Source organism: Eptesicus fuscus, chromosome 18 (genome assembly GCF_027574615.1).
Source record: "Eptesicus fuscus isolate TK198812 chromosome 18, DD_ASM_mEF_20220401, whole genome shotgun sequence".
Lineage (NCBI taxonomy): Eukaryota > Metazoa > Chordata > Mammalia > Chiroptera > Vespertilionidae > Eptesicus > Eptesicus fuscus.
The window spans coordinates 9,252,740-9,277,539 of NC_072490.1; the positions used below are offsets into that span (position 1 = coordinate 9,252,740).

Sequence of the window (24,800 nt, forward strand, 5' to 3'; positions counted from 1 at the left end):
CTGTAGGTGACACTCCCCTCACCCTACATCCCAACTTTGAAAAAAGCTCCTGGGACCTGAATTGTAGACCATCATTTTAATCAGACAAACTGCTGCTGGAACAAGCTTCTCTTTGGGGTCACAATGGCCACCCCAGGCAGGGAAACTTTAGGCCTCATCCCAGGGAGTGCTGTGCTCCAGAAGCAGGAGCCAGGGAGCCAGACATGGGGCCAAGCCTGCAGTCTCCAAAAGAACCACCCTCCTATTTGTGAAATTTTCCGGCTACACTTCAGGCAGTTGTACTACCATGAGATGTCTGGGCCCCAGGAGGCGCTGAGCCGGCTTCGGGAGCTCTGCCGCTGGTGGCTGATGCCAGAGGTGCACACCAAGGAGCAGATCCTGGAGCTGCTGGTGCTGGAGCAGTTCCTGAGCATCCTCCCTAGCCAGCTCCGGACCTGGGTGCAGCTGCATCACCCCAAGAGTGGCGAGGAAGCCGTGGCCGTGGTGGAGGATTTCCAGAGACACCTCAGTGGATCAGGAAAGGTGAGTAGTTGGCATCTAGAGCCATTCTCTAATGCTTAGGTTAGCTTGGGAATAGGCATTCTCCATTCCTTAGGCCCTAGGCTGGTTTGCTCTTAGGATTCCTGAGCCAGTCATGCACTTCTGTTTATGCTCCAAGCCATGATCAGAAATGCAGATTACAACCAAGCTGTGAATTACTTTGTGAAATAGTGTTTTGTGGGCCCAGCTCCAGCCTGGAGATCCACACAGCACTCCGGTCAATAGAGGATCTGCACATTGGTGGGAATGCGGGAACATGATGAGCAGAGGTAAACCTCAGGTATGCCGATAACATGTGTCCTCATTTGAGAAGTTCTCACTACTCCCTTCTTCGGACTTCTCAGTCAATTCTCTCTCTTCCTGCCTTTTAGGTTCCTTATGAGAAGTGACATTTGGGGCTTCATAAACAAACATTTTTTCCTTTTCTAGCTTTCCAAACCCAATTAAGGTGTTTTTTTTACCTCTTTACCTCTAATTTCAATTTTTCCTGTTTCCCTCGGATCTCTCAAATTTAAAGCCAGGGTAATTCAGATTAGAGGAAAAGCTGGAGAGTCAAAAGTGTGATAACGGGGAAATCTGGCTTCTAGGACCACAGAGCTAACTCGCTCAATGACCATTTAGATCAGCCAGGGTTCAGCCAAAGAAGAAAAACCAGTAGAAAATTAATTTATGTATTTATATACATATTTATATTATTGATAGAAAGTGGCTTGTGTGATTATGGGAGCTAGCAAGGCAAGTCTGAAATCTATAGGGCGGGCCAGCTCGAAGGGCTGGCTGAAACTCTCAGGCACAGGCTGAAGCTGCTGTCCCAGGCAGAATTTCTTCAATGGAACCATCAGTTCTGAATTTTAGGTCTTCCAACTGATTAAGTCAGGCCCATCCACATTATCTAGGATATTAAAGTAAACTGATTACGGACTTTAATCACATGTACAAAATACCTTCACAGCAACACCTAGATTAATGCTAAATTGACACATCAAAAGACCATCACACCATGAGTAAGTCAGTTCCTTCAGATGAGTCTCAGATTGCTCCCTTGTAACTGAACAGGGTGAATTAGGGTCTGCTCTATGTTTACTCCTTTGCAGTTTACCAGGAAAAACTCATAAATAAAATTTCCCAAATACCATCACATACTTTTATTCAGTGCTTTTAAAAAAATGATTACATATTTATGCCTAGGGAATCACTTCCAGTTGATTGGGAGTCCTAGGGCTAAATCTTTTCCCAAGAGTATTAGCCAATGCCCATTTGGCATTATCAAATTCATTGTCAACCAGTATTTCCTTCTGTAAACAAACACACAGAAATAAATCAACCATCACTGGGGTCTAGAGAGCAAGTAGGCCCAATCATGGGCAAAGACAAATGGCTTAAAGAACTGTTTAGAGTGCCATTTAGTGAGGAGGGTGGAAGAAAATTTTCCCTATTCACTTCTTTTGCTTTAAGCAGAAAAAAATGCTCCCTCTATTAAAGTTCAGTCTTTTTTATCCAGGGAGCCTCAGAAAAAAGAGACTGTGGCCCAGCCGCCATGGCTCAGTGGTTGAGCGTCAACCAATGAACCAGGAGTTCACAGTTCGATTCCCAGTCAGGACGCATGCCTGGGTTGTGGGCTTGATCCCCAGTGTGGGGTGTGCAGGAGGCAGCCGATCAGTGATTCTCATTATTGATGTTTCTATCTCTCTCCCTCTCCCTTCCTTTCTGAAGTCAATAAAAATATGTATTTTTTAAAAAGTGATGGAGTCACAAACCCAAGAGAGTGACTAACAGTTGATAGAGCAGCTGAACCTAGGAGTGGGGTCTTTGGATTCCATTTCTTACTCTGCCACTATTGTCAGCTTTCTGATGCGAAGACAAGAGAGCAACGCTCTGGCTGGTGTGCTCAGTGGTTGGAGTGTCAGCCCACACATGGACATCGACGGGTCTCGGATTTGATTCACAGGCAAGGACATGTACCTAGGTTGTAGGTTCAATCCCTGACCCCCGTAGGGGTGCGTACAGGAAGCAGCTGGTCGATGTGTCTCCCTCTCCCTCTCGCTCACTGTATCTAAAAATCCTCAGATGAGGATTAACCAAATAAAGACATGAGAGCATGGCTCTCCTAGCACAGGCTCATAATATGTATTTATGGCTAAACTAGAGGTCCGGTGCATGACATTCCTGCACTGGGTCAGTACGGGGTGGGGGGGTGCTTCTGCCTGGTCTGTGCCCTCTCGTCAGGACCCCTTGGGGGGATGCCTGACTCCAAGGAGGCAGAGAGGCTCCCGCCACCGCTGCTGTGCTCGCCAGCTGTGAGCCCGGCTTCTGGCTGAGCAGCACTCCCCCTATGGGAGTGCACTGACCACCAAGGGGCAGCTCCTGCATTGAGCGTCTGCCCCCTCGTGGTCAGTGCACATCATATCTACCGGTCATTCGGTCGATTTGCATATTAGCCTTTTATTATATAGGATGAATAAGCAAGCTTTCTCATGGCAGTTTGGCATGGGGCAGTTAAGGAATGTCAGGGCAGATCAGATGCTTAGCAGGAGGGAGCATGTGCATGTGTGCACATTGGGGCTGGAAAAGGTTGAAAAGGTATCCTTGAAGGGCTGCAGAATCATGCAACTTGAAAAATGCTTTTATATCCTTTTATTTTAGCTCCTAGCAGGCTTACTAAATATGAAAATAGTAATCATCTCCATTTGACAAGTGATATGAGCACAGAGAGGTTAATTGACTCATCTAAGATGAAAGAGCTAGTAGGTGTTCCCTTTGTCCCTGAGACTTAGCCAAAGTGTGATTATTGCTGATTACCACCAAGTGTGGGAACTAGACTTTTCCAGCTCCCTAGGTTCTAAGCCCCTAGCTTTCCCCTAGTGCAGTGGTCGGCAAACTGCGGCTTGCGAGCCACATGCGGCTCTTTGGCCCCTTGAGTTTTTAGCAAAGGCCAGCTTAGGAGTACCCTCATTAAGTTAATAACAATGTACCTACCTATATAGTTTAAGTTTAAAAAATTTGGCTCTCAAAAGAAATTTCAATCGTTGTACTGTTGATATTTGGCTCTGTTGACTAATGAGTTTGCCAACCACTGCAATAGTGTTTTGCTGTGGAATGCCATCTTAGAATGAAAATTGGAATGGGGATTGCATGCCTGGGAGGAAAGGAAATTTATGAGTCCTAGATATGAACAGGAAGTGTGCCAAGGTTTAATTGCTGGTGAATTACAAGGTTTTGTTGTCACAGTGCAATTAAGGTCCATCTTCTGCCAGTTCCCAGAGCTGCTTTATCTAAGAGCTGTAACTCCCACTCAGCTATTGTGCTCAGTGGTTGAGATTTGACCCATGTACCAAGAGATCACCAGTTAGATTCCCAGTAAGGGCATGTGCTGGGTTGCAGGCTCGATCCCTAGAAGGGGGCATGCAGGAGGCAGCCAATCGTTATTGATTCTCTCCCATCGATGTTTCTCTCTCTTCCCCACTCTCTAAAATCAATAAAAACATATATATTTTTTAAAAGAGAACTGTAACTCTCATTTATAAGATCTGCCCAGTGCAGAACCTGGTCACCACAGACCCCAGGGAGCCTCCTGGTCCCACCACTACACTGGAGAGGTATACAGTAAAGAAGCAAGTTCCCTCCCATCAGCAGATGTAACCCAATTGGGCAAGTCCAGTATGGTTTATCAAAGGAGCAGTTATATTCTCCTTCTGATGTACTATGTATATGCAGAGTGAATGAGCTTATAAATGTGATTTATTTAGATGTTTTAGATTTTCTGTTCCAAATGCTGGTAAAAATAGTAATCATGAGATTGTGAGGAGCTGGTTTGATGACAGCAGCAACAGTTAGAAAGAAAAGGTCTGTGCTTTGAGATATTCTCAAAGTCTCTAAAAATTGATGTTATCTGATCCTATTTGACTTCTTAATATAAACTATTGAGGAGATGTAGTTCCTATTGAAAACTGAGTTTGCAGATAATCCTAAAAACCTGTAGCAAAATATCAAGAGAAAATCAGCCAGCAAATATTAATTGAACACCAATGTTGGGCCCAGCATTGTTCTAGGAGCTAGTGGTCAAAACAAAAAGCTTATATTTCATTGGGGAGACTATATAATAAAGGTGTAAATAAGATAATATAGAGATTAATACATGCAATAGAAAATATAATCAGGTAATTGGAGAGAGTGACTGTCGTTGCTTTGTCAGTGTGGTCAGGGGTGGTTTCTCTGAAGAGGAGACACTTTTGCTGAGAGACATTGGAAAAGCTCTTTTGAGGTTTGTCAGCCACTGTTTTTGGGATATTGCTTCAGCTGTCAGCCTCAGTAGCATTATTTGTGCACATACAGATATACACAGCTATCATTCTTTAATTTTTTGGTACTTCTGTTTGGTCTCTTCTATAGGCTTAGGTCCTAGAGAGAGTGCTGAATTGCTCTCCTGACTCCTTTTCTTAGATGATACTTAAAGCAATTTGTGTCTGAGGAATTGACACAGAGGGAAAGTGGTTATATAATCTGATCTTCAAGCTTCTAACAGGAAGTCAACAGAAGGATGAGGATTATAGGCTGCAGATACTGCTTAGACAGTTCCTTCCCCTAGTAGGCTGTACTGGTGGGGCTGGAAAGATACTCTGGCTCTTCCTTTCCCTGGCTTTCTTTCCTGGGATGCTTCTTAGAGGTTTTGGATTCTGTACCTTCAAGGATTGTCTCTTGAACCCAATTGTATTTCCTTGTCTCTAGGTTTCAGCTCCAGCACAGAAACAGGAAATGCATTTGGAGGAGATGACAGCCTTGAGTGCAACAGAGGAATCTCTTTCTACCTCACTCCTCAGTAACCGTTCAGCCCCTGGAGCCCACCTGGAGCCTCCTCATGACCCAGGGGCATACTGCCTCCCCAATGGGCACTCCGGTACTTGCCTCTCTGGCTCTGGCGTCTAGTCACACCTCTATTCTCTCTTCTGGAATCACTTTTCCTTCATCTCCACTTCACCTTATTGGAATCCTCATTGCCCTGCCCTCTGTCTTCCTTCCATAGACACTTTTTCTGTTCCCTTTGCTTATTCTTTAATCATTAATGTATTTAGCAAGTTTTTGTCATGGCAAAGGCACTGTTGGCAGCAGAGATAGTATAGTATACCATCACTGTGCTTTCAAAGAGCCATTTAGTTACCTTCTAGGCAGAGAGTCGGTCATAGTGTAAGAGCCAATCTCATAAGAGACATGAGTGATATCTATTCTCAGGCATTTGATGCCATCACAAATGAGCAATGTGGACATTGTTAATTGTAAGCAAGATCATGTGGACATTGTTAATGGTGAGCTGGGGTGGGTAGGGGATGGATGCTTCATGGATGAGATAGCAGTGGTGTTGGATAGTGAAAAAATCAAGGAGAAATTTTTTCTTTAATATATTTTTATTGATTTCAGAGAGGAAGGGCGAGGGAGAGAGAGATAAAAACATCAATGATGAGAGAGAATCATTGCTTGGCTACCTTCTGCATGCCCCACACTGGGGATTGAGCCCACAACCCAGGTACGTGCCCTTGGCTGGAATCGAACCCGGGACCCTTCAGTTCGCAGGCTGATGCTCTACCCACTGAGCAAAACTGGCTAGGGCTCAAGGAGAAATTTTAAGGGTGGAGAACACCTAGTAGAGAATATAAACAAAGACTTAAGTGGTTAATCCTTGGACCCTGTTGAGGTAGCCTCAAGGAGGACTGCATTTGAGAGCCTAGGGTCTGTTTGTACAAGGCCTTAGAGTTAAGGGTAAGAAGTTCAGGACAATTACTCGGGCACATGTGAGCATTACTGATCCAAAGGGTAGACCAGTGGTGGGAAGCTTTAGTAGGAGACTAGTGTAGGAGAATAGATGTGAGGTGATTATTGCCTGAGCAAGGTTGAATGGAGTGGAAAGTGATAGATATGACAGGCATTGTGAAGGAAAAATCCATGGGGTAAGGGAGAAGAGGGGGAATTAGAGGGTTTTGGACAATGTCTGGAATCATTGACAGAACTTAGGAAAGGAAGATGTGAAGAACATACATTTGAGATACTGAACTTAAGAATTCTGGGGCAGCAAATTAAATGTCTAAGCAACTGGAAGCTTGTGAAAGGAGTCTAGGAAAGAACTGAGAATTTAAGAGCATAATTAGAACAGTGAGAGTTGGTGAGATCTCTATGACAGAGAGAAAAGGAAAGCACTACCGTCTGAGCTCCTGGAGTGTCCAAATGAGAGGGCAGACAAGGAAGAGAATGGGGGGCCAGAGATCTAGGGGAAATCTAGGAAAGCCATGTGGAGAGGAAGTCGTCAGAAGTATAGCTTCCTTATGAGAGATTGAAGAGAGTGAGGGCTGGCAGACCAGTTTTCAATTTGACCAGGGTCCTGCTACTGCACTCTCCTTGGAAAATTCACAGCACACTTAGGATAACACCTGTATGGATAAGGGATGAGAAACTGTGGAATTGCTGGGTCTTCTTGAATCCACTCAGTGGGATACTGACCTTATTAAAGCCAAGGGCAGGGCTTGTCCACTCATAGATTTCTTTCCTCCTTCAGCTCATTGTGCTTCCCCAGTGTCTTCCCTTCCCCAAGTGAGGAACATAGGAGACCAAGCAGCAGAAACTGTGCTTCAGATGGTCAGGCCCCAGGTGAGCTTGGTTCTGTCTATCTTTTGTGAGTTCCTGAGTCTGAGGCCCAGAATACCGGTAGCTAGAGCAGTGGTTCCCAACATGGGACACAAGGGTGCAATTTGATTTTTAAGGGGGGCACAATTCGAGAATGAGTTATTAACAGTGAATTTTTTTGCATTTCTTATGGTCCTAGGGACTTTATATACAATATATAAGTATGTGTTGTGACATATTTATGCATTGCAGTTCTCTCATATATGTTTTATAAAACTTTATTTGCTTTTTTTTTTAATCCTCACCTGAGGATATTTTCTATTGATTTTAGAGAGATTGGAAGAGAGAGGGACAGAGAAATATCAATGTGAGAGAAACACATTGATTGGTTGCCACCTGCATGAGCCCCGACTAGGGCCCAGGCTAGGGAGGCACCTGCAACCGAGGTACGTGCCCTTGACCAGAATTGAACCCGGGACCCTACAGTTCGCTCTATCCACTGAACCAAACTGGCTAATTACTAGATTTTTCATATCACTTCAAATTATTATTATTTTTTAACAATTTCTTAGCGATTTCTTCTTCAGTACTTTAGCTGTTCTTTTATTTTTCTCTTTCATGGATGCCATGTTCTTTGGAAGCTTGTTTAGACCAAGTTAATGGCCTTTTAGGCTTTCTCCACGTGAATAAGAGTTCATTTAAAAAAAAAAATAAGAATTATATGTCACAGGATGGGCATTAGGATTTTAGAGATGCTTAGGTGGGTCATGGCCAAAAAAAAGGTTGGGAACCACTGAGCTAGAGCTTATCTCAGGGGCACTGGATAATTCTGAAACTGCTCCTCTGGCTTCCAACCTTCTTGCTTCCCTTGGAGCTTGGTGCCACCTACTGAGTTCATGGACTCTCTCTGGCCCTGTACTTGCCCTTTTAGATGTGTCATCCCAGCTTCTTCCTCCCCACCTCTTTGCCCACCAGGGCCCTTACCCTGTGCTCTTGGTATGTCTGATGATTCCGCCCTTCAGGTTGGGAATATCTCTTGAGCAGTAGAAGCTTGTCATTGCAGGGGTCTGCAGTGTACAAGTTCCTGTCTGTGGACTACACTGAACAGAAGTTGGAAGATCCGTCACTGAGTCAGAGAGCCCCGTACCAGAACATCATGCTGGAAACGAACTGCAACATGGCCTCACTGGGTAATGATTCTGTGCCCTGGTAACTTAGCATCTGCATCCTTCACATTTTCTTTGCTCAATTTTTTCTTTTTAAACTTTTATTATGAAAAATTACAACATAGACAAGACAGAACAATACAATGAACCTCTCTGCGCCCATCACCCAGCATTAACAGTTTTCAACATTCTCTTTACCTCATAATGGATTGAGCTAGGGTGGTTTAGTTAGAGTTTGTATTTATAAGGATTAGAGAGCACTCAAGTTATTGTAAGTGATGAGTTATGTTACTTACAATAAGGCTAAAGGGATAGGAAATCTGTACAAACTGACCGCTAGACCAGACTTCGGAAAGCAGGGCCTCATTGAGACTGAGGAGCCTGGGAGCCTCAGCAACAAAAGGAAATGAGTTTTTACACTATGTTGAATTAGGGACATAACACAGCTGGCTCCCTACATACTCCTCCCACTGATACCCATTGTTTTCACTCTGAATCTTTTCTCCCCTCATGGCTCCTTCTCAATTAGACTTGGTTCCCAATTGCTTTCTGGTTGCTGTGGCTCCTAATGGCTTGGCTTCTCCCCATGCATCATTTCAGCTTTGGTCTCTGACCTTTCACTTTTCCTCCTCACTTGACTGTGCTGGCTCAGTATCTCTCTGTCCTGATAGATCTTTATCCATCTTCCTCCACTGACCTTTCCCCTTTTGTCCATGAAGAAAAATTTGAGCTATTTCTGATTTTTTTTCTCTTGTTCTCAATTTGTTACCTCATTCCTTATGTGAAGGCTTTTTCAGGTACATAGACTCCTGATGATTCTGTTTCCTCAATAGGATAAGAAATGCTTTTTTCTTCTTTCTTTCCCCATCAGGTGAGACTCAGATGGAAAATTCAGAGTTGCCTCCAAGGCAGGAAATTTCCAAAGGAACAGAGTCATCTGATGGGACATCAGGAGGCCTGTATGGGGTGGTTCCTGGGGGACCAGAAGCTGGAAATGCCTGTGAAGATGCTTTAATAAAGCTAGAAGCACAACCCTCAGAGGAGGAGGGGAGCAGACTAGAAAGTAATTTCTTGGAAAGAACATGTGAGGATAAAAACAAATCTACAGAAGATGGATGTGATGAGTATAAGGATCTTGGGGAACGTAAGAATCTGTCCTGTAGTCCTACAGAATATCAAGTTTTGAAGGCACAGAAATTCTATCAATGTGATGAATGTGGCAGAGCTTTCAATAGGAGTACACACCTCACTAACCATCAGAGAATCCACACTGGAGAGAAACCCTTTGTATGTAATGAGTGTGGCAAGGCCTTCAGGCAGACATCTCAGCTCATGGCTCATCTCAGAACCCACACAGGGGAAAAGCCCTATGAGTGCAGCAAGTGTGAAAAGACCTATCGGCACATGTCCAATCTCATTCAACACCAGAGGTTCCATAATGGAGAGAAACCATATAAATGCAATGAATGTGGAAAAGCTTACAGTGTGAGTTACAAACTCTATGACCACCTAAGAACCCATACGGGGGAGAAGCCTTATGAATGCATTAAGTGTGGAGCAGCCTTTTCTCGGAATACATATCTTCTCCGACATCAAGCACTTCACACTGGTAAGAAACCCTACAAGTGCAACGAGTGTGGGAAAGGTTTATCTTCTAAAAGAGATCTTATTGACCATCAGAGAATTCACACTGGAGAAAAGCCTTTTGAGTGCAATGAGTGTGGCAAGGCCTTTCGTCAGAATAGTAATCTTATTCGACATCAGAGACTTCACACAGGTGAAAAGCCCTATAAATGCAATGAGTGTGGCAGATCCTTCGGTCGAAAGTCACACCTCATTGCACATCAGAGAATTCACACTGGGGAGAAACCCTATGAATGTATTGAGTGTGGAAAAGCCTTCAGTCAGCTTTCTACTCTTAATCACCACTATCGAACTCACACTCGAGAGAAGCTCTGAGGTCTGGCTTCATCAGGTTCTTGGGTGTAAGTTTCTAAGACACAGAGCAAGGAACTTTGAATTAAGCTTTCTTTATAAGAAGAATATTTACCCTGATCCCCTCTTGGAACCATTAATTAAAGTGGACCATTCCCTAAATGCTGTCTGTTGGGTCATGAAGGTGGAGAGTGGGAGGAACAATGCAGTCCTTCACCACTATTGGGGAAAGTGTAGCTACAGTTTCTTGTACTTGTTGGGTTTTCCTCTCTCTCTCTCCCACTCTTCCCTCCCTCCCTCCCTCCTTTCTTTCCCTCCCTCCTTCCTTCCTTGTTTCCCTCTCTTCTATCTTTTTTCCTTCCTCCCTCTCTTCTCTCTTTCTCTTTCTTTCAATGTTTAGAAATGTATCTCATATCTTCAGTATGTACCCCATGATCATACCATGCTTTTCAAGAACAGAGATTATATCTTTCTTATTCTATTCCACCTCTCCTATTTTATAAAGTTATTCTCCAAGACTCTGATTCATTCTTTACTTTCTCTTGGCTGAATACCTCCTTACCTACTTTTTTTGTTGTGTTAATCCTCATCAGAGGAAATTTTTCTGTTGACTTATTTAAGAGAGGAAGGGAGCCAGAGAGAGAGACATCAATGATGAGAGAGAATCATGGATCGGCTGCCTTCTGCACACCCCCCACTGGGGATCGAGCCCACAACTCAGGCATGTGCCCTTGACTGGAATTGAACCTGGGACCCTTCAGTCTGCAGGCCGACGCTCTATTCACTGAGCCAAACCAGCTAGGGCTCTGTTGACTTTTAGAGAGTGGAAGGGAGGGGGAGAGAAACACAGAGGTAAGCATTAATGGAGAGAGACTCGGTGATTGGTTGGTTCCTGCATGTGCCTGGACCAGGGCCGGGGATCGAGCCTGCAACCGAGGTATGTGCCCTCGATCAGAGTCTAACCTAGGACCCTTCAGTTCGTGGGCTGGTGCTCTATTCACTGAGCCAAACTGGCCAGGGCCTGCCCTAGCCGGTTTGGCTCAGTGGATAGAGCCTCGGCCTGTGGACTGAAGGGTCCCAGGTTCGATTCCGGCCAAGGGCACATGCCTGGGTTGAGGGCTCGATCCCCAGTAGGGGGCGAGCAGGAGGCAGCTGATCAATGATTCTCATCATTGATGTTTCTATCTCTCTATCCCTCTCCCTTCCTCTCTAAAATCAATAAAAATAAAAAAGACTGGCCAGGGCCTTACCTTTTTTTTTTTGTTTACTTTTTAAACTTCTCCAGTCTAGACCCCATCACTAGTATTCCATACTCAGAAAACCTTTTCTTTTTCCCATTTGGTAATCTATGTTCCTCATAATCTTCCAGATAATCTCATTTCTAGATCCCTTCAGATCCAGCTCATCTGTGAAAGACGTCTTCAGATGCTTCTTCATTCCTCTTACTCATTTGACCTCAGTTCTTTAAATTAGTTGCTGCTTTAATGTGCAACTGTTGTTAAATTGCCTTGTAAATTATTCTCAACTTAATCCTTATGTGTATACATTCATGCCAAGTTATGAATTAGACCGCTATTAGACCTGGTAATAGCGGTCTAAGCCAGCCTCAAATAGGTTCTTTGAGGTTTGGTATGGCAAATATTTCTTTTAGCATATAGAAAATAATTTTCATTATTTTAAAAACTTACTCTCCAATTGAACCGTTTTTAAATTGGGCACAATCTACCTACCCCTCTCCACCACCAGACTAGAAGCTTTTCAAGATGGAAGTGGCATCTCATCATAGAATATCACATACAAAGACCTCATATCTTCTACATGTACCCCTGGAGATCTTACTGTTACTTCATTGTTAGTTTCTGATATATATTCTATAGTGTATATGAAGTTTCCTTCTATTCCTGTCTTTAGAAGAAGCAATGTAGAATTGTAGTTAAGGACTCAGATTTTGTGCCTTGAACTCTAGGTTCAATCATGAATCCATCACTTTCTTTGGTGTGTGATCCTGAACAAGTCACTTGGTTTCCTTGTATCTCAGTTCTTCCATCTATAAAATGAAGCAACCTCATAGTGATGTTAGGATAAAATTAGTTCATAAGTGTAAGGCACTTAGTGCTTGGCACATAGTACACACTGTAGTAATTACTGTATTTTGTTTTTATTAGAGTGGCTGCTAAGTTCTATCACGTTTTAAAATAAATCTATTGGTGTAATTTTATGGGTCAAATCATTTATTTTTGTACTACTTTTGACAAGTTTCCAAATAAATGATAATTTCTTTGCACTTTTGGTATAAAACCCATTTGTTTGTGGTGATTTTTTAAAAAGTACAGAACTAGATGAAATTTATTAATGTTTTCTTGGCTTTGCAAAGTATTTTGGAAGAGTTTGCATAATGTGGGAATTACTCTAAAGGGTAAAAATAATGGTCTGATCCATTCTTGGGGAGGTGTGAATTGGGAGGAACAAATCTTTAGCAACATTTTGATTTCTTCAGTGGTTGTGCTGTTTAGATTTCTACCTCTTTGTTAATTTTGGTAATATATATATCTGGAAGCCATCATTTTACCAGGCTGTCAAATGATGGCATAAAGTTTGACCTAGTATTATATAAATTGTAAAGCAATATACATTGCAGTAGTATGTCCCATGCACTTTTACACTTTTTTTTTTTTTTTTTAATCCTCACCCAAGTATTTCTTCCCATTGATTTTTTAGGGAGAGTAGAAGAGAGGGAAAGACAAACATCGACCTGAGAGAAACAATTGGTTGCCTTCTGCAGGAGCCTGTAACCAAGGTACATTTCCTTGATTGGAAGCGAACCCAGGTCCCCAAGCCCACACTCTATCCACCGAGTCAAACCTGCTAGGGGACTTTTACATTTCTGAAGTATCGTCTCATCGTTTCTTATACCTTGAGAGATATAGCCTCAAACAGATTGTGAATTCCCCAAGAGAAGTGTGTTACATCCAAAGCCCGTATGGTTTGAAATGTATGCCCTTGCCTCCTGATTTAAGGCCTTTGCTTCCTGATGTTCCCTCTTTCAGGAACACTCTTGGACGCAGATACCTAAAGGCCTCAATTGCTCACTTCCGCTCCTGTGTAACAGTTCCACCGCCATCTCCCTCTTCCTCCCCTTGCTACCAAGTTCTACGTCTTTATTGATTATTGTCTCCCCTGACTTGAAGGTAAGCTCCATGGAGCAGGGAGTTCATATCCTTCCCTACTGTACTGTATCCGCAGAACCTGGAACACTGACATAGTAGGTCCCCAAAAATAATTTTTATATGCTGCTGACAGTCTCCTAGCTTTGAGACTGAAAGGCACGGGATCTGTAGAACGAAGGATGACTTTTCGGCTCAGCCGCCAGAGCTGAGCTGGCGGGGACTTCAGGGAGCCTCAGACCTAGGCGCACCACCCGGCCGCCCTCCCCTCCGCTCCCTACCCGAATCTCTTTCTCAGGCTCCGCCCCTTCCAGGGTCCCCTATTGGCTGAGCCCTCCAAGTCCTTTCGTCCTCCCAGCCAATACGAGGGCAAAACTCGGTGGGAGGCGGGGCCAGAGCGCAGGCGAACGGACTGGCTGGCGAAGGGGCGAAAGGACTCCAGCCTCTCGGGCCACCGAGAGGCGGAAACCTCCGGTGCCTAGAAAAGCCGGAGGGTTGGGATGCGCGTTAGTGGGGTGTCGATGACGTAATTCTTTCTGCGCTTTGTTCCATGATGTAAGCTGTCGGCAAGTGGTATGTGGCAGCCTGGCGTGGGGGTCCGGGCGGGGTTCTGGGAGTAGGGGGCGGGGGACACCGGCCGGGAGCCCCTCCTCCACCGCTGCCCGCTGCGGAGACTGGGGTGCGGCGGCTCAAGGGTCGTCGTGAGCCTCATCCTCCCCTCGTTCGTCACTTTCCCTTTGTTTTGGGTTTCGTCCCCAGTTAGGCGAGGTTGCCGGCAACGACAGAACTGTGTCATCCCCGCCCATGGCCAGTGGGCCGCCCTGGTCATAGCGGTCTAAGCCAGCCCAGACTCCCAAAGGAGCCAGAACCTTGAGTGTTTGACTTAGGTCTCCCGTCCGTCCCCCTGTGTTCCTGTGAGGAAACGGACCCAGAGGGGAAGGCAGAGTCTTGCCCAGGGTTACTGCTCATTCATCCACTGAACAAATACTTAGCACCTACCCAAGAATGCTAGCCCCTGGGTTTCAGTGTGTACAAGGCGGAGAGAGCTACACTCTGGTAGGGAAGAAATGGAACAAGCTTGAGGAGTTAGAAGCAGAGTCTGGGAATCTGGAGCGGGAAACAAAACACATGTTGAGGCCTGGTGATCCTAAGAGATGGGTAGTTATTTTAAAAAATATCCTAGCATCCTTTTAAAACCATATTATTGCTCCTGTCTTTCTAAACTAAAGGCACTGGATTCAGCAAAGATCCTCTCTTCTCCCTTCTGCAAACTTTTCTTGGAAGGCTGAAGTGCAGAGAACTTCTCAGTGGAAGGCACTTTGCACTTAGAGGAGACTTTTGGATGTAAAAGGAGCAGCTGAAAGGGAGTGACCATGGTGTGATGGACACAGAAGGCTTGTCTCTCACTAGTCATGTGGCCATGGACAAATCATTCAACCTCTGGGAGCTTCATTTCCTCATCTTTAAAACTAGAGGCCCAGTGCACGAAATTCATGCACTTGGGAGGGGGGGCGTCCCTCAGCCTGGCCTGCGCCCTCTAGCAGTCCAGGAGCCCTGTGAGGATGTCCAACTGACTGCTTAGTGCACCTAAGCCTTTGGTTGGACATCCTTAGCATTGCCACAGAGGTGGGAGAGGCTCCCACCACTGCCACTGTGCTCGCCAGCAGTGAGCCTGGCTTCTGGCTGAGTGGCGCTCCCCCTGTGGGAGCACACTGACCACCAGGGGGCAGCTCCTGCGTTGAGTGTCTGCCCCCTGGTGGTCAGCACGCATCATAGTGACCGGTCATTCCACCATTCGGTCATTTGCATATTAGCCTTTTATTATGTAGGATAGGAATGACCATCCTTACTGCTCATTGCTTCCTAGGAAGGGGAGTATCCAGGGAGGGGACACTGCCCTGAGTGTCCACTTGGAGTACAGCACTCAGAGAACTCAAATCATTTCTATCTGTTTACAGTGATTCAGGACCCCATTAGGAACTTCCTCACCAACCCAAGGAAGAAATCAGGCAATATCTGTGCTGGGTACATCCTCTGGAGTGAGGCCACTGTGCACAGGAGAGAATGAGTGATGCCCTTCTCTCTTGGGCAAGTGAGACCTATACTGTGAAATTAGTTCATCTGGGGACAGGAATCTTGGCTGCTAGAAAATATGGGGACCAGAGCTGAAAGGGAGCATATCTGGATGTCTGTCTAGGAGAGAGAGAGAGACAAGTGTGCTTGTATGGAAGAGGGGGGCCCTCTGGACCTTGAGTAGTAGAGTTTGGGGATGGGAGTAAGGGTGATGTAATAGAACTCACATTTGTCAGGAGACTTGGACTTGAGTCCCAGCTCCACTCTAAGTTCCAGGTTCCCCATATCTACATTTTAATATAAGACTAGGTGGCTTGGGAGGTTCCTTCCAGCTCTGACATTCTGAGAATCTCTGAGTAGTTGGACTAGGTCAATCTCTTAGGGAATTTAGGCCCTTCGATGGCCCTGTTGAGACAGAAGTGCCAAGAATGCAAATACACTGCCATGGTGTTCAAACAATATGGAGCACAAGAGGGATGAACCAGGCAGACGAGGGGTGGTGATGGTCATGTGTGGAGGATGCACATCTCACCATTCCTACCTTAGATGGAATTCGATAGAATCCTGAACTTGTTTAACTGAACATTTCAAATAACACAGCATTTACAGAGCCCTCTTTATGCCAGGCTCTGGGTGGGAGCCACATGGGAATGTTAGGAGGGACACAGACATACACACAAGTAGTGATAGTATTAGGCAACTCTAGTTTATATTAGTTTTGTTGTGTTTTCTGAAGTACAGATTTTTATATGGTCAGATCTATCAGTTTGCTATTATGCCATCCGCCTTTGTTTTATGCTTAGGGCTTAGGCCTGTCCCTAAGAGTGAATAGTCCCTGTTATTTATTTATTTTTTCTTTCTTCCTTTTAATTTTTACATTTTACTCACCTGGTTCTCTGGAATTTATTTTCAAGTGTTGCCTCTTATTCTTCACTCTATTGCAGTGAATCAGTAACCAAGGACCATGTGACCACTGCTCAGAGAGACCTGAACAGGAAGATTATCCTGGCGAATTGAAGGAATACAACCTCCCTAGGTAAAAGAATACAACGCTCTACCCACTGAGCCGGGATTCTGCCCATTGTGGGTTCCTTATAGCCTGAAATGAATGGTGGTCCTGAGATCAGAACTCTCACCCCTCAGTCTCAGGGAGTTGTGGGTCAGAGATTTGTGGGGACTCATTGGTCCTCATCCATTTGCTCCTTATCTTGAGACTGTGCTTGTGTGCACTGCTGCCTGGATACCCCTAATATCCTGCTGGCCCTCTGGCTTCATCTGCCCCTCCTTCTACTTCTCCAGCCAGGACCCCACCTCCCTAGTCCCTGGGAATTCCAGGATTCCTAAGGGCATTTCCCGTGCAGTGGGTTGAGGGCAGATAGGTTTCCTTTTGATGAAACTTCCTCAAACTAGTCCTCCCTCATCTCCTGACAAGTCTTGCTTCCTTGGTGGTTCTAGGTCCCTCAGAACCACCATGGGCTGCAGTATAGCACGTTGCATTTTCTCTTTCTTTCTACCTGCCCTTCTAACTAAGATCTCCAGTTTAGCAAGCTTATACATTTTTGTGACTGCTTTTGTCTGATCATTCTCAAATTTGCATTCCTGACATACTCCTCCTCTTCTCAAAAGTGTTTTCCCACATCCCTGTTTCTCTTAATGATACTACCATTCAGACCTAGATCTTATGACCTTGAACTCTTTCCTTCAGTCATCCTCTAGATTCTGTCTGATGTGTGTATATGCTTTCCTGTAACGGCGGGACTTCATTGTTCTCTTATCCTGTCATTTTCCTAGCCTAGGACCTCACTATCTCATTTGTGTGTTCATTTCTTCAACAAACATTTACTGGGCACCCAGAAAATGGCAGGCCTCCAATGGTCCCTCATACTGCATTCTAAGGTTGCCTCCCAACTCATTCCCTTTCCTCTTTCCTTCTTTTTTTCACCTTTACTCCATCTGGGCTAATCTTCCTAAAGTATTCTTTTTCTAATTTCATTTTTGGGGAGGACGATACAAAATTTATCGTGCAAACTGGGATACTTTTGTGGAGTGGGGAAAGAAAATTAAAGGTAGATTTCATTCCTCTGTTCAGAATATGTTTCCTATTGACCATCAAATCGTATCCATAATTTTCCCCTCATAATTTCAGTGTTCTGACTGGTTTCATTTCAGGCAACTTGATTCTTTAATTCCTTCACTTATTCATTCAACAACAACAAAAAATTTTCAGTGCTTGCTAGGTACTAAGAATACATTGGTGAACAAAATGAACAGAAATCGTGCCTTCATGAAGCTTCATGTAATAGTATAATCTCCCATTTATTTCTGACTACACTGTCCCGGTCTTGACTTCAAGAAAACAATTCCTTGTCCTCCGGGGCTCAGCCGAAGTTTAGCCTTTTTTTTTTTTTTAATCCTCACCCAAGGCTATTTTTCCATTGATTTTTAGAGAGAGGGAAAGACTGAGAGAAATATTGGATGTGAGAGAAACACATCGATTGGTTTCTCCTGCATGCGCCCTGACCAGGGCCCAAGCCGGGAAGGAGCCTGCAACCAAGGTACATGTCCTTGACCAGAATCGAACCTGGGACTCTTCAGTCCGAAGGCCAACGCTCTATCCACTGAGCCAAACCTGCTAGGGCCAAAGTTTAGCCTTGGGAAAAAGCACCTTTTCCCAAGCATTTTAAGTATCCCAGTAATCACTCCTTCCTCTGTCCCCCTTCGTCTCCTGATTGGGGACTTTGTAGATTTATAATTTGCTCTCTTATTGTTTTGTCATTTACCCCATTGTAAGCTCCTTAAATATAGATATATTTCATACTTTTTTTTATTCTGCTCAGACTGCCATAACAAAATACCACAGCCTGGGTGGCTTAAACACTAGACATTTATTTTCTCACAGTATTGGAGGCTGGAGGTCCATGATCAAGGTGACCAGCTGATTTGGTTTCTAGTAGGAACACTTCCTGGCTTGCAGATGGCTACCTTCTTGCTGTGTGCTCACATGGTTTTCCTCATTTTGTGCATTTGCGGGGAGGGGTAGAAGTGCAAGTGAAATTACGCTCATATGTCTTCCTATAAAAGATACACTAATCCTATCAGATAGGGTCCCACCCTTATTACCTCATTTAACCCGAATTACCTTCTTAGAGGTCACTTCTCCAAATATAGTCACCTTATGATTAGGGCTTCATCATACGAATTTGGGGGAACACATTCAGTGATTAACAGTCTTTTGCCAGGGGGCATTCAATAATGGTATTTATTGCTTTGTGACAAAGCTGTGTAAATATCTGGCTATTAACATTTTCCCTGGCTGCCCCTCTCCAGAAGGCTGGAGACTGGTCTTTTCCATAGCAGCCTTTAAGGATAGAATAGTTACTGTACTAGCTAAGTGGGGAGCTTGGGATCAACAAGACACCTGGGAAGATTAAATAGCAATGTGGAAAAATACTTTAAAAAGTTAAGTGGAGCCCTGACCGGTGTGGCTCAGTGGATAGAGCGTCGGCCTGCGGACTGAAGGGTCCCAGGTTCGATTCCGGTCAGGGGCATGCACCTTGGTTGCGGGCACATCCCCAGTGGGGGGTGTGCGGGAGGCAGCTGATGGATGTTTCTCTCTCATCGATGTTCCTAACTCTCTGTCCCTCTCCCTTCCTCTCTGTAAAAAATCAATAAAATATAAAAAAAAGAAAAAAAAAAGTTAAGTGGAAGAAGTAAGTTGCGAAATTATATTTACTCTATACTTATAACTATATAAATGTGAATATAGACAAGTCTGGAAAGGAACATGGTAAAAGGAAAATTAGTCGTGTTAGTATCATGAGGTCATTTTTCAGTTTTCTTTTATGACCCAACCTCCTCTAGCTTTGAGGTCTGCTAGGGTCACATATATGTTTAGAGTTTCACATCAAACCTGTAGGGAGATAGAAGAGGGCAAAGGGCCGAAACCGGTTTGGCTCAGTGGATAGAGCGTCGGCCTGCGGACTGAAAGGTCCCAGGTTCGATTCTGGTCAAGGGCATGTACCTTGGTTTCAGGCACATCCCCAGTAGGGGGTGTGCAGGAGGCAGCTGGTCGATGTTTCTCTCTCATCAATGTTTCTAGCTCTCTATCTCTCTCCCTTCCTCTCTGTAAAAAATCAATAAAATATATTAAAAAAAAAAAAGAAGAGGGCAAAGGGGGATAAATGGTAATGGAAGGAGACTTGACTTGGGGTGGTGAACACAATACAATATACAGATGATGTATTATAGAATGGTACACCTAAAACCTATATAATTTTATTAACCAATGTCACCCCAATAAATTCAATAAAAATGAAAAATAAAAATCTGTAGGGAAATTCCTGATCATTCCTGGTTTCATGATCAGCCCCTCTTGATTGTACTATCCCCTACTTTCACCCTTTTGCCATCTGCAGAAACTTTATCATAATGCCATGCAAGGAGGCCCTATGAGATTTTCCCCTCCTATGCTTTAACTAATCCTGTTCAGCCTCTCAGGTTCACCCAGTAAGTCTCAGTCTGTCAGAGTGATAGCTTGGAGCAAAGTAGACAGACTGAATTAGCACATTCAGCTGGATCCAGTTACGGACCAGGCCTGCAGAGTAGGCTATGATGTGACTTGGTTCCAATATTGCAAGAATTATGTTACTCCTTATCAAGACAGAACCCAAGATAGACAGGTGCCTAGTATCAGGACTAGAGCAAAAATGAAATCTTCGGCACACCCTAAGACAGAATCCTTGAGAAACTAATTATTTTGTGCCAGCCACTGTATCACTGGTACTAGGGGCATAGGTCAATAAGAACTAAAAGCCAAAGTGATCTGAAGATTAGTTGTTTGAACTAAGAATATTTCAGTTCGTTTTCTCTTGGGGTAGGTTAGGAGTTAGATGGCTCCAATGCTGGGAATAGGACATGAGACAGGAAGAAACCAGGTTGGACTTTATACTCCTCGTTGCTCATTCTGATGCTGGGCCTATTCATCCATAAACCTTTACTTTGGCCTCTATATCTAACCTCATTTTCTCATCATTTTTTTTTTTATCAGTTCCCCTTGCCTTTGAACACTAACTCTTCCATGCGAGACCCTATGGTGTACCACATCTTGTTATCCTTGGATAGTTCTCCTTCCACTAGTATGGAGAACAGGTGACATGTCGGATTTCTGTTTCTTCTGTCAGATGGTGAAACTGGGACTGAGGAAGTATTGATCCCAAAGTGTCATTCCCGAAAAAATTAAAATCTCACACATTCAGGAGAAATCCACAGAGATATTGCCAAGGAAGTCAAAATCTTGAAAGCTCCACTGAACAGAAAGAGAAGACTCAGAAGGCCACTGGGATGCTCTAAGCAAGAGAAAATGAGGAGAAAGACGAGAAGCTTCAAACACAAGACAGTTAAAGACAATAAGACACTTCCAGAAGCGAGTGACCAAGAATCTGAAAAAGATGGTAGTCAGTGCTCTGAGCCTGCAACCACCAACAGAATTCAGGCTGCAAAGAGACAGTATGTATGTACTGAGTGTGGGAGAGCCTTTAGTCAGAGTGCAAACCTTACAGTGCATGAGCGAATCCACACAGGAGAGAAACCCTACAAGTGTAAGGAATGTGGAAAAGCCTTCAGTCACAGCTCCAACCTTGTTGTCCATCGGCGAATCCACACTGGACTGAAGCCCTACACGTGCGGTGAATGTGGGAAATCTTTCAGTGGTAAGTCCCACCTCATTCGCCACCAGGGAACCCACAGTGGGGAGAAGACTTATGAATGTAAGGAGTGTGGGAGAGCTTTTAGCCGGAGTTCAGGTCTCATTTCACATCACAGAGTTCACACTGGGGAGAAGCCCTACACGTGCATCCAGTGCGGGAAAGCCTTTAGCCGTAGCTCAAACCTCACTCAACATGAGAGAATGCACAAAGGGAAAAAAGTCTACAAATGTAAGGAGTGTGGGAAAACATGTGTGTCTGATACAAAGGTCATGGACCATCAGAGAATTCACACAGGGGAGAAGTCTTATGAATGTGATGAGTGTGGAAAAGCTTTCATCTTAAGGAAGACCCTTCATGAACATCAGAGACTTCATCGAAGAGAGAAACCTTACAAGTGTAACGAGTGTGGGAAAGCTTTTACTTCCAATCGAAACCTGATTGATCATCGGAGAGTTCACACTGGAGAGAAACCCTATAAATGTAATGAATGTGGAAAAACCTTCAGGCAGACTTCTCAAGTTATTCTACATTTGAGAACCCACACCAAGGAGAAGCCTTATAAATGCAGTGAGTGTGGGAAAGCCTATCGTTATAGCTCACAACTTATTCAGCACGAGAGAAAACATACTGAGGAGACAGAAACCTCCTAAGTAACATATATTGTTGGTAGGAGGACTAATTGCTACTTCTCAGAAAAGCAGTTTTTTTCAGTATCATCAACCTTAACTCTGTTTCTGAAAATCCATAAAGGGAAAGTGGTCAGAAATAGACACGGATTAGCAGAAGAGAAAGTCATACCAGCAAGGTATATACTTGAAGGAAGAAAACGAGGTTTTTAATGGTACAGGGTTTAAATGCATGACAGTCTATCCATAGAATGGTTTTGCAGCCATTGTAAAGATTTGTAAAGAATATTTAATGCTATGGGGGAAATTATTTGGATAAAGTGGAAGATAAAAGAAAAAACAATGAAATATGATCTAAATTATAAACAAAACAAATCACATCTATGCATAGGGAAAAAATGGAAATTAATGCCAAACTAAAATCTTAACAGTGATTATCTCTGGGTGATAGGCTTATAAATGATTTCTATTTTCTTCTTTATGCTTTCCTGTATTTTATAGATTTTCTACAATGAGAATGTACTAGTTTTATATTTAGGGGAAAGTATGGTATTTTAAAAATGCCACGAATACATGCTCATTTTCACTAAACAGTGTTAGGCAAGGTGCATGGAACATAGACTAAAATCCACACACTGCCAAGTGGTAGCAGTGCAACCATAAGCAAGTCACTTCCTTTTAGAGCCTGTTTCCTGTTTAGTAAAAGCATAAACACCAGTCCTTGGCCTTTTTTCAGCTTTAAGACAAGCTGACTTCATAGTTGTCAATAAAATGTATATCCATTTACACACTGTTAGGTTATTAGAACACAGCAAACATTTACTATATCCTCCTCTCCCACAGTTGTAGATGGACCCACAGGTAATAGAGATCCGCCAAGGCCCCATCTGCTCAATATGTCTACAAAACCAGCAAGACGTGTCCTTATGACACTGAAACAACTGCAGGTCCAAAACTTTTCAAGAGATAGCATAATCTACAAGCAGGAGAAGATGCGTCCACATGTTATGTAGAGTTTAGTAGCTAACAGTGTAGACTTTGGGGTCGGAGACACACGTGTTCTATTCCCAAATGAACACATTAGCTTGTCAGTTTTCTCCTGGCTTCAGATGTATCTGTAAAAAGGGACTGACTACCTACCTCATAGGGTTGTCGTGTTAAATGAGATCATAATGCATGTAATGTGTGACAAGCTCGGCGTGTGGTAAATAATAATTGCTTAAGTATAGGACGTTGGAGCAGTGTTTCTAAACACTTAGCAAGAGTCATTACAGAACAGTTTTCCCTAAGGTGGCATTTAGGATATTTTCAGGTGTAATGAACACGATGCCAAGTACCGAAACCTTAAGAACATTGTTTACTTAAGGGCAAGTCTAGAGGTAAACAGTTCCAAATTTTGTTTGGCAACTCAGCAGTTTATCAAACTTCCATCTTAACCGTAATTTTCAGCATGGTGGCTTTCATTTTTTTTTTTTTTGCAGCCTCATGGTTGCAGGATGATGGCCACAAGCTTCAAGCTCTTCCCACAACTCCTTCAAACTCAGGACGTGAGGAAAGGGGCTGAGACTTTCTCATCTGGTTCCTTTCTCCTTTTATCATTGAGGAAAGCCTTTCCCAGAAGGAGGAAGGGATGCTGAGCAGTCACTTCTGCAGGTGCTCACGAGCTTCCTCTGCCTTTATGTCCAGCCCTCCGAGAAGGCCTTAGACCAGTGGTCGGCAAACTGCGGCTTGCGAGCCACATGTGGCTCTTTGGCCCCTTGAGTGTGGCTCTTCCACAAAATACTACGGCCTGGGTGAGTCTATTTTGAAGAAGTGGCGTTAGAAGAAGTTTAAGTTTAAAAAATTTGACTCTCAAAAGAAATTTCAATCGTTGTACTGTTGATATTTGGCTCTGTTGACTAATGAGTTTGCTGACCGCTGCCTTTAGACCATTTTCAACCAGCATTTTAAACTTTTAAGTCCGTAGCTCAAAATCCATCCGGGAACACTTAGAATCTTCCCATACTTAACTTGGCCATTCGTTCCTCTTTCTTTGCAGACAGTGAATCTCTAAGTCTAATGCCATTTGTCTTATGCACATAGTAATGCATTGTTTCAGAAACGTTTGAGGTGTTATCTTGTTTAACCCTTTTAACTTTTGTACAAGAAAATTGAGTCTCAGTGAGGTTAGGTGATAGGCTAATTAGTGGTTGGAGTCAGGATTTGAACTCAGATCTGACTTTCAAGTCCGTGCTTTCTTCCTTATACCAAAGTGCCTCAGCCCACCCTGGTGGTTTTATATGTGAGTGGGAGACCAGTTGGGATTTTTCTGAGTAGCCACTTCTGTGAAAGGTGATTATTTCATCATGGTTTTATAAGGAAGATGCTATTGATCTTTTCTGAGTTAGATTTGTGGATTATAATTTAGTTTTAGGGAATATATATACGTATATATATTCTTTGCTGTTACTGGAAAGGAGGAAATGGAAAGTATGAAGGGTATATTTGTGTAAAAGGGGACTTACTTAGCTTTGTCCTATTTTCTTTTTTTTAATCATCACCTGAGGATATTTTTCTGTTGATTTTTAGAGAGTGGAAGAGAGAGAGAAAGACAGAGAGAAGCATCCATGTGAGAGAGAGACACATCGATTGGTTGCCTCTTACACAAGCCCTGACTAGGGCCCAGTACATGCCTTTGACCGGAATTGAACCTGGGACCTTTCGGTCTTCAGGCCAACGCTCTATCCACTGAGCCAAACCGGCTAGGGGTGGCTTTGTTCTATTTTCATAAGATAGTGTCTTACACATAATTTTATTATGTAATAGTCCCTCCTTGCATAATTATCCAAGCAAGGTTTAGAGGGTCTGGAACAGATTGCTGCATTCAGGGGATAGGACAGAATCCTTGGGAATATGAAGAGGCATTATTTTTAGCCACAGACATCTTGGTTGTGTAGAATTGTTCTTGTGTGGAATAGAAATACATATGTTTCTTTTTTTTAG

General features: G+C 43.7%; 2 protein-coding genes across 2 annotated transcripts; both read left to right on the forward strand.

The window, feature by feature from the left end:
- Positions 1 to 22: 22 nt before the first annotated feature.
- On the forward strand, positions 23 to 11,269 carry LOC103300137 (zinc finger protein with KRAB and SCAN domains 7). Its single transcript, XM_008157005.3, has 5 exons — positions 23 to 522; positions 5,266 to 5,434; positions 7,082 to 7,173; positions 8,213 to 8,339; positions 9,187 to 11,269. Exons 1-5 carry the CDS (start codon positions 124 to 126, stop codon positions 10,272 to 10,274), a joined length of 1,875 nt encoding a protein of 624 aa, XP_008155227.2. The 5' UTR covers positions 23 to 123; the 3' UTR covers positions 10,275 to 11,269.
- Positions 11,270 to 16,428: 5,159 nt separating this feature from the next.
- ZNF660 (zinc finger protein 660) lies at positions 16,429 to 21,842 on the forward strand. The gene is made up of 2 exons (XM_054729816.1): positions 16,429 to 16,523; positions 20,668 to 21,842. Exon 2 carries the CDS (start codon positions 20,847 to 20,849, stop codon positions 21,840 to 21,842), a length of 996 nt encoding a protein of 331 aa, XP_054585791.1. The 5' UTR covers positions 16,429 to 16,523; positions 20,668 to 20,846.
- The last annotated feature ends 2,958 nt before the right edge of the window (positions 21,843 to 24,800 follow it).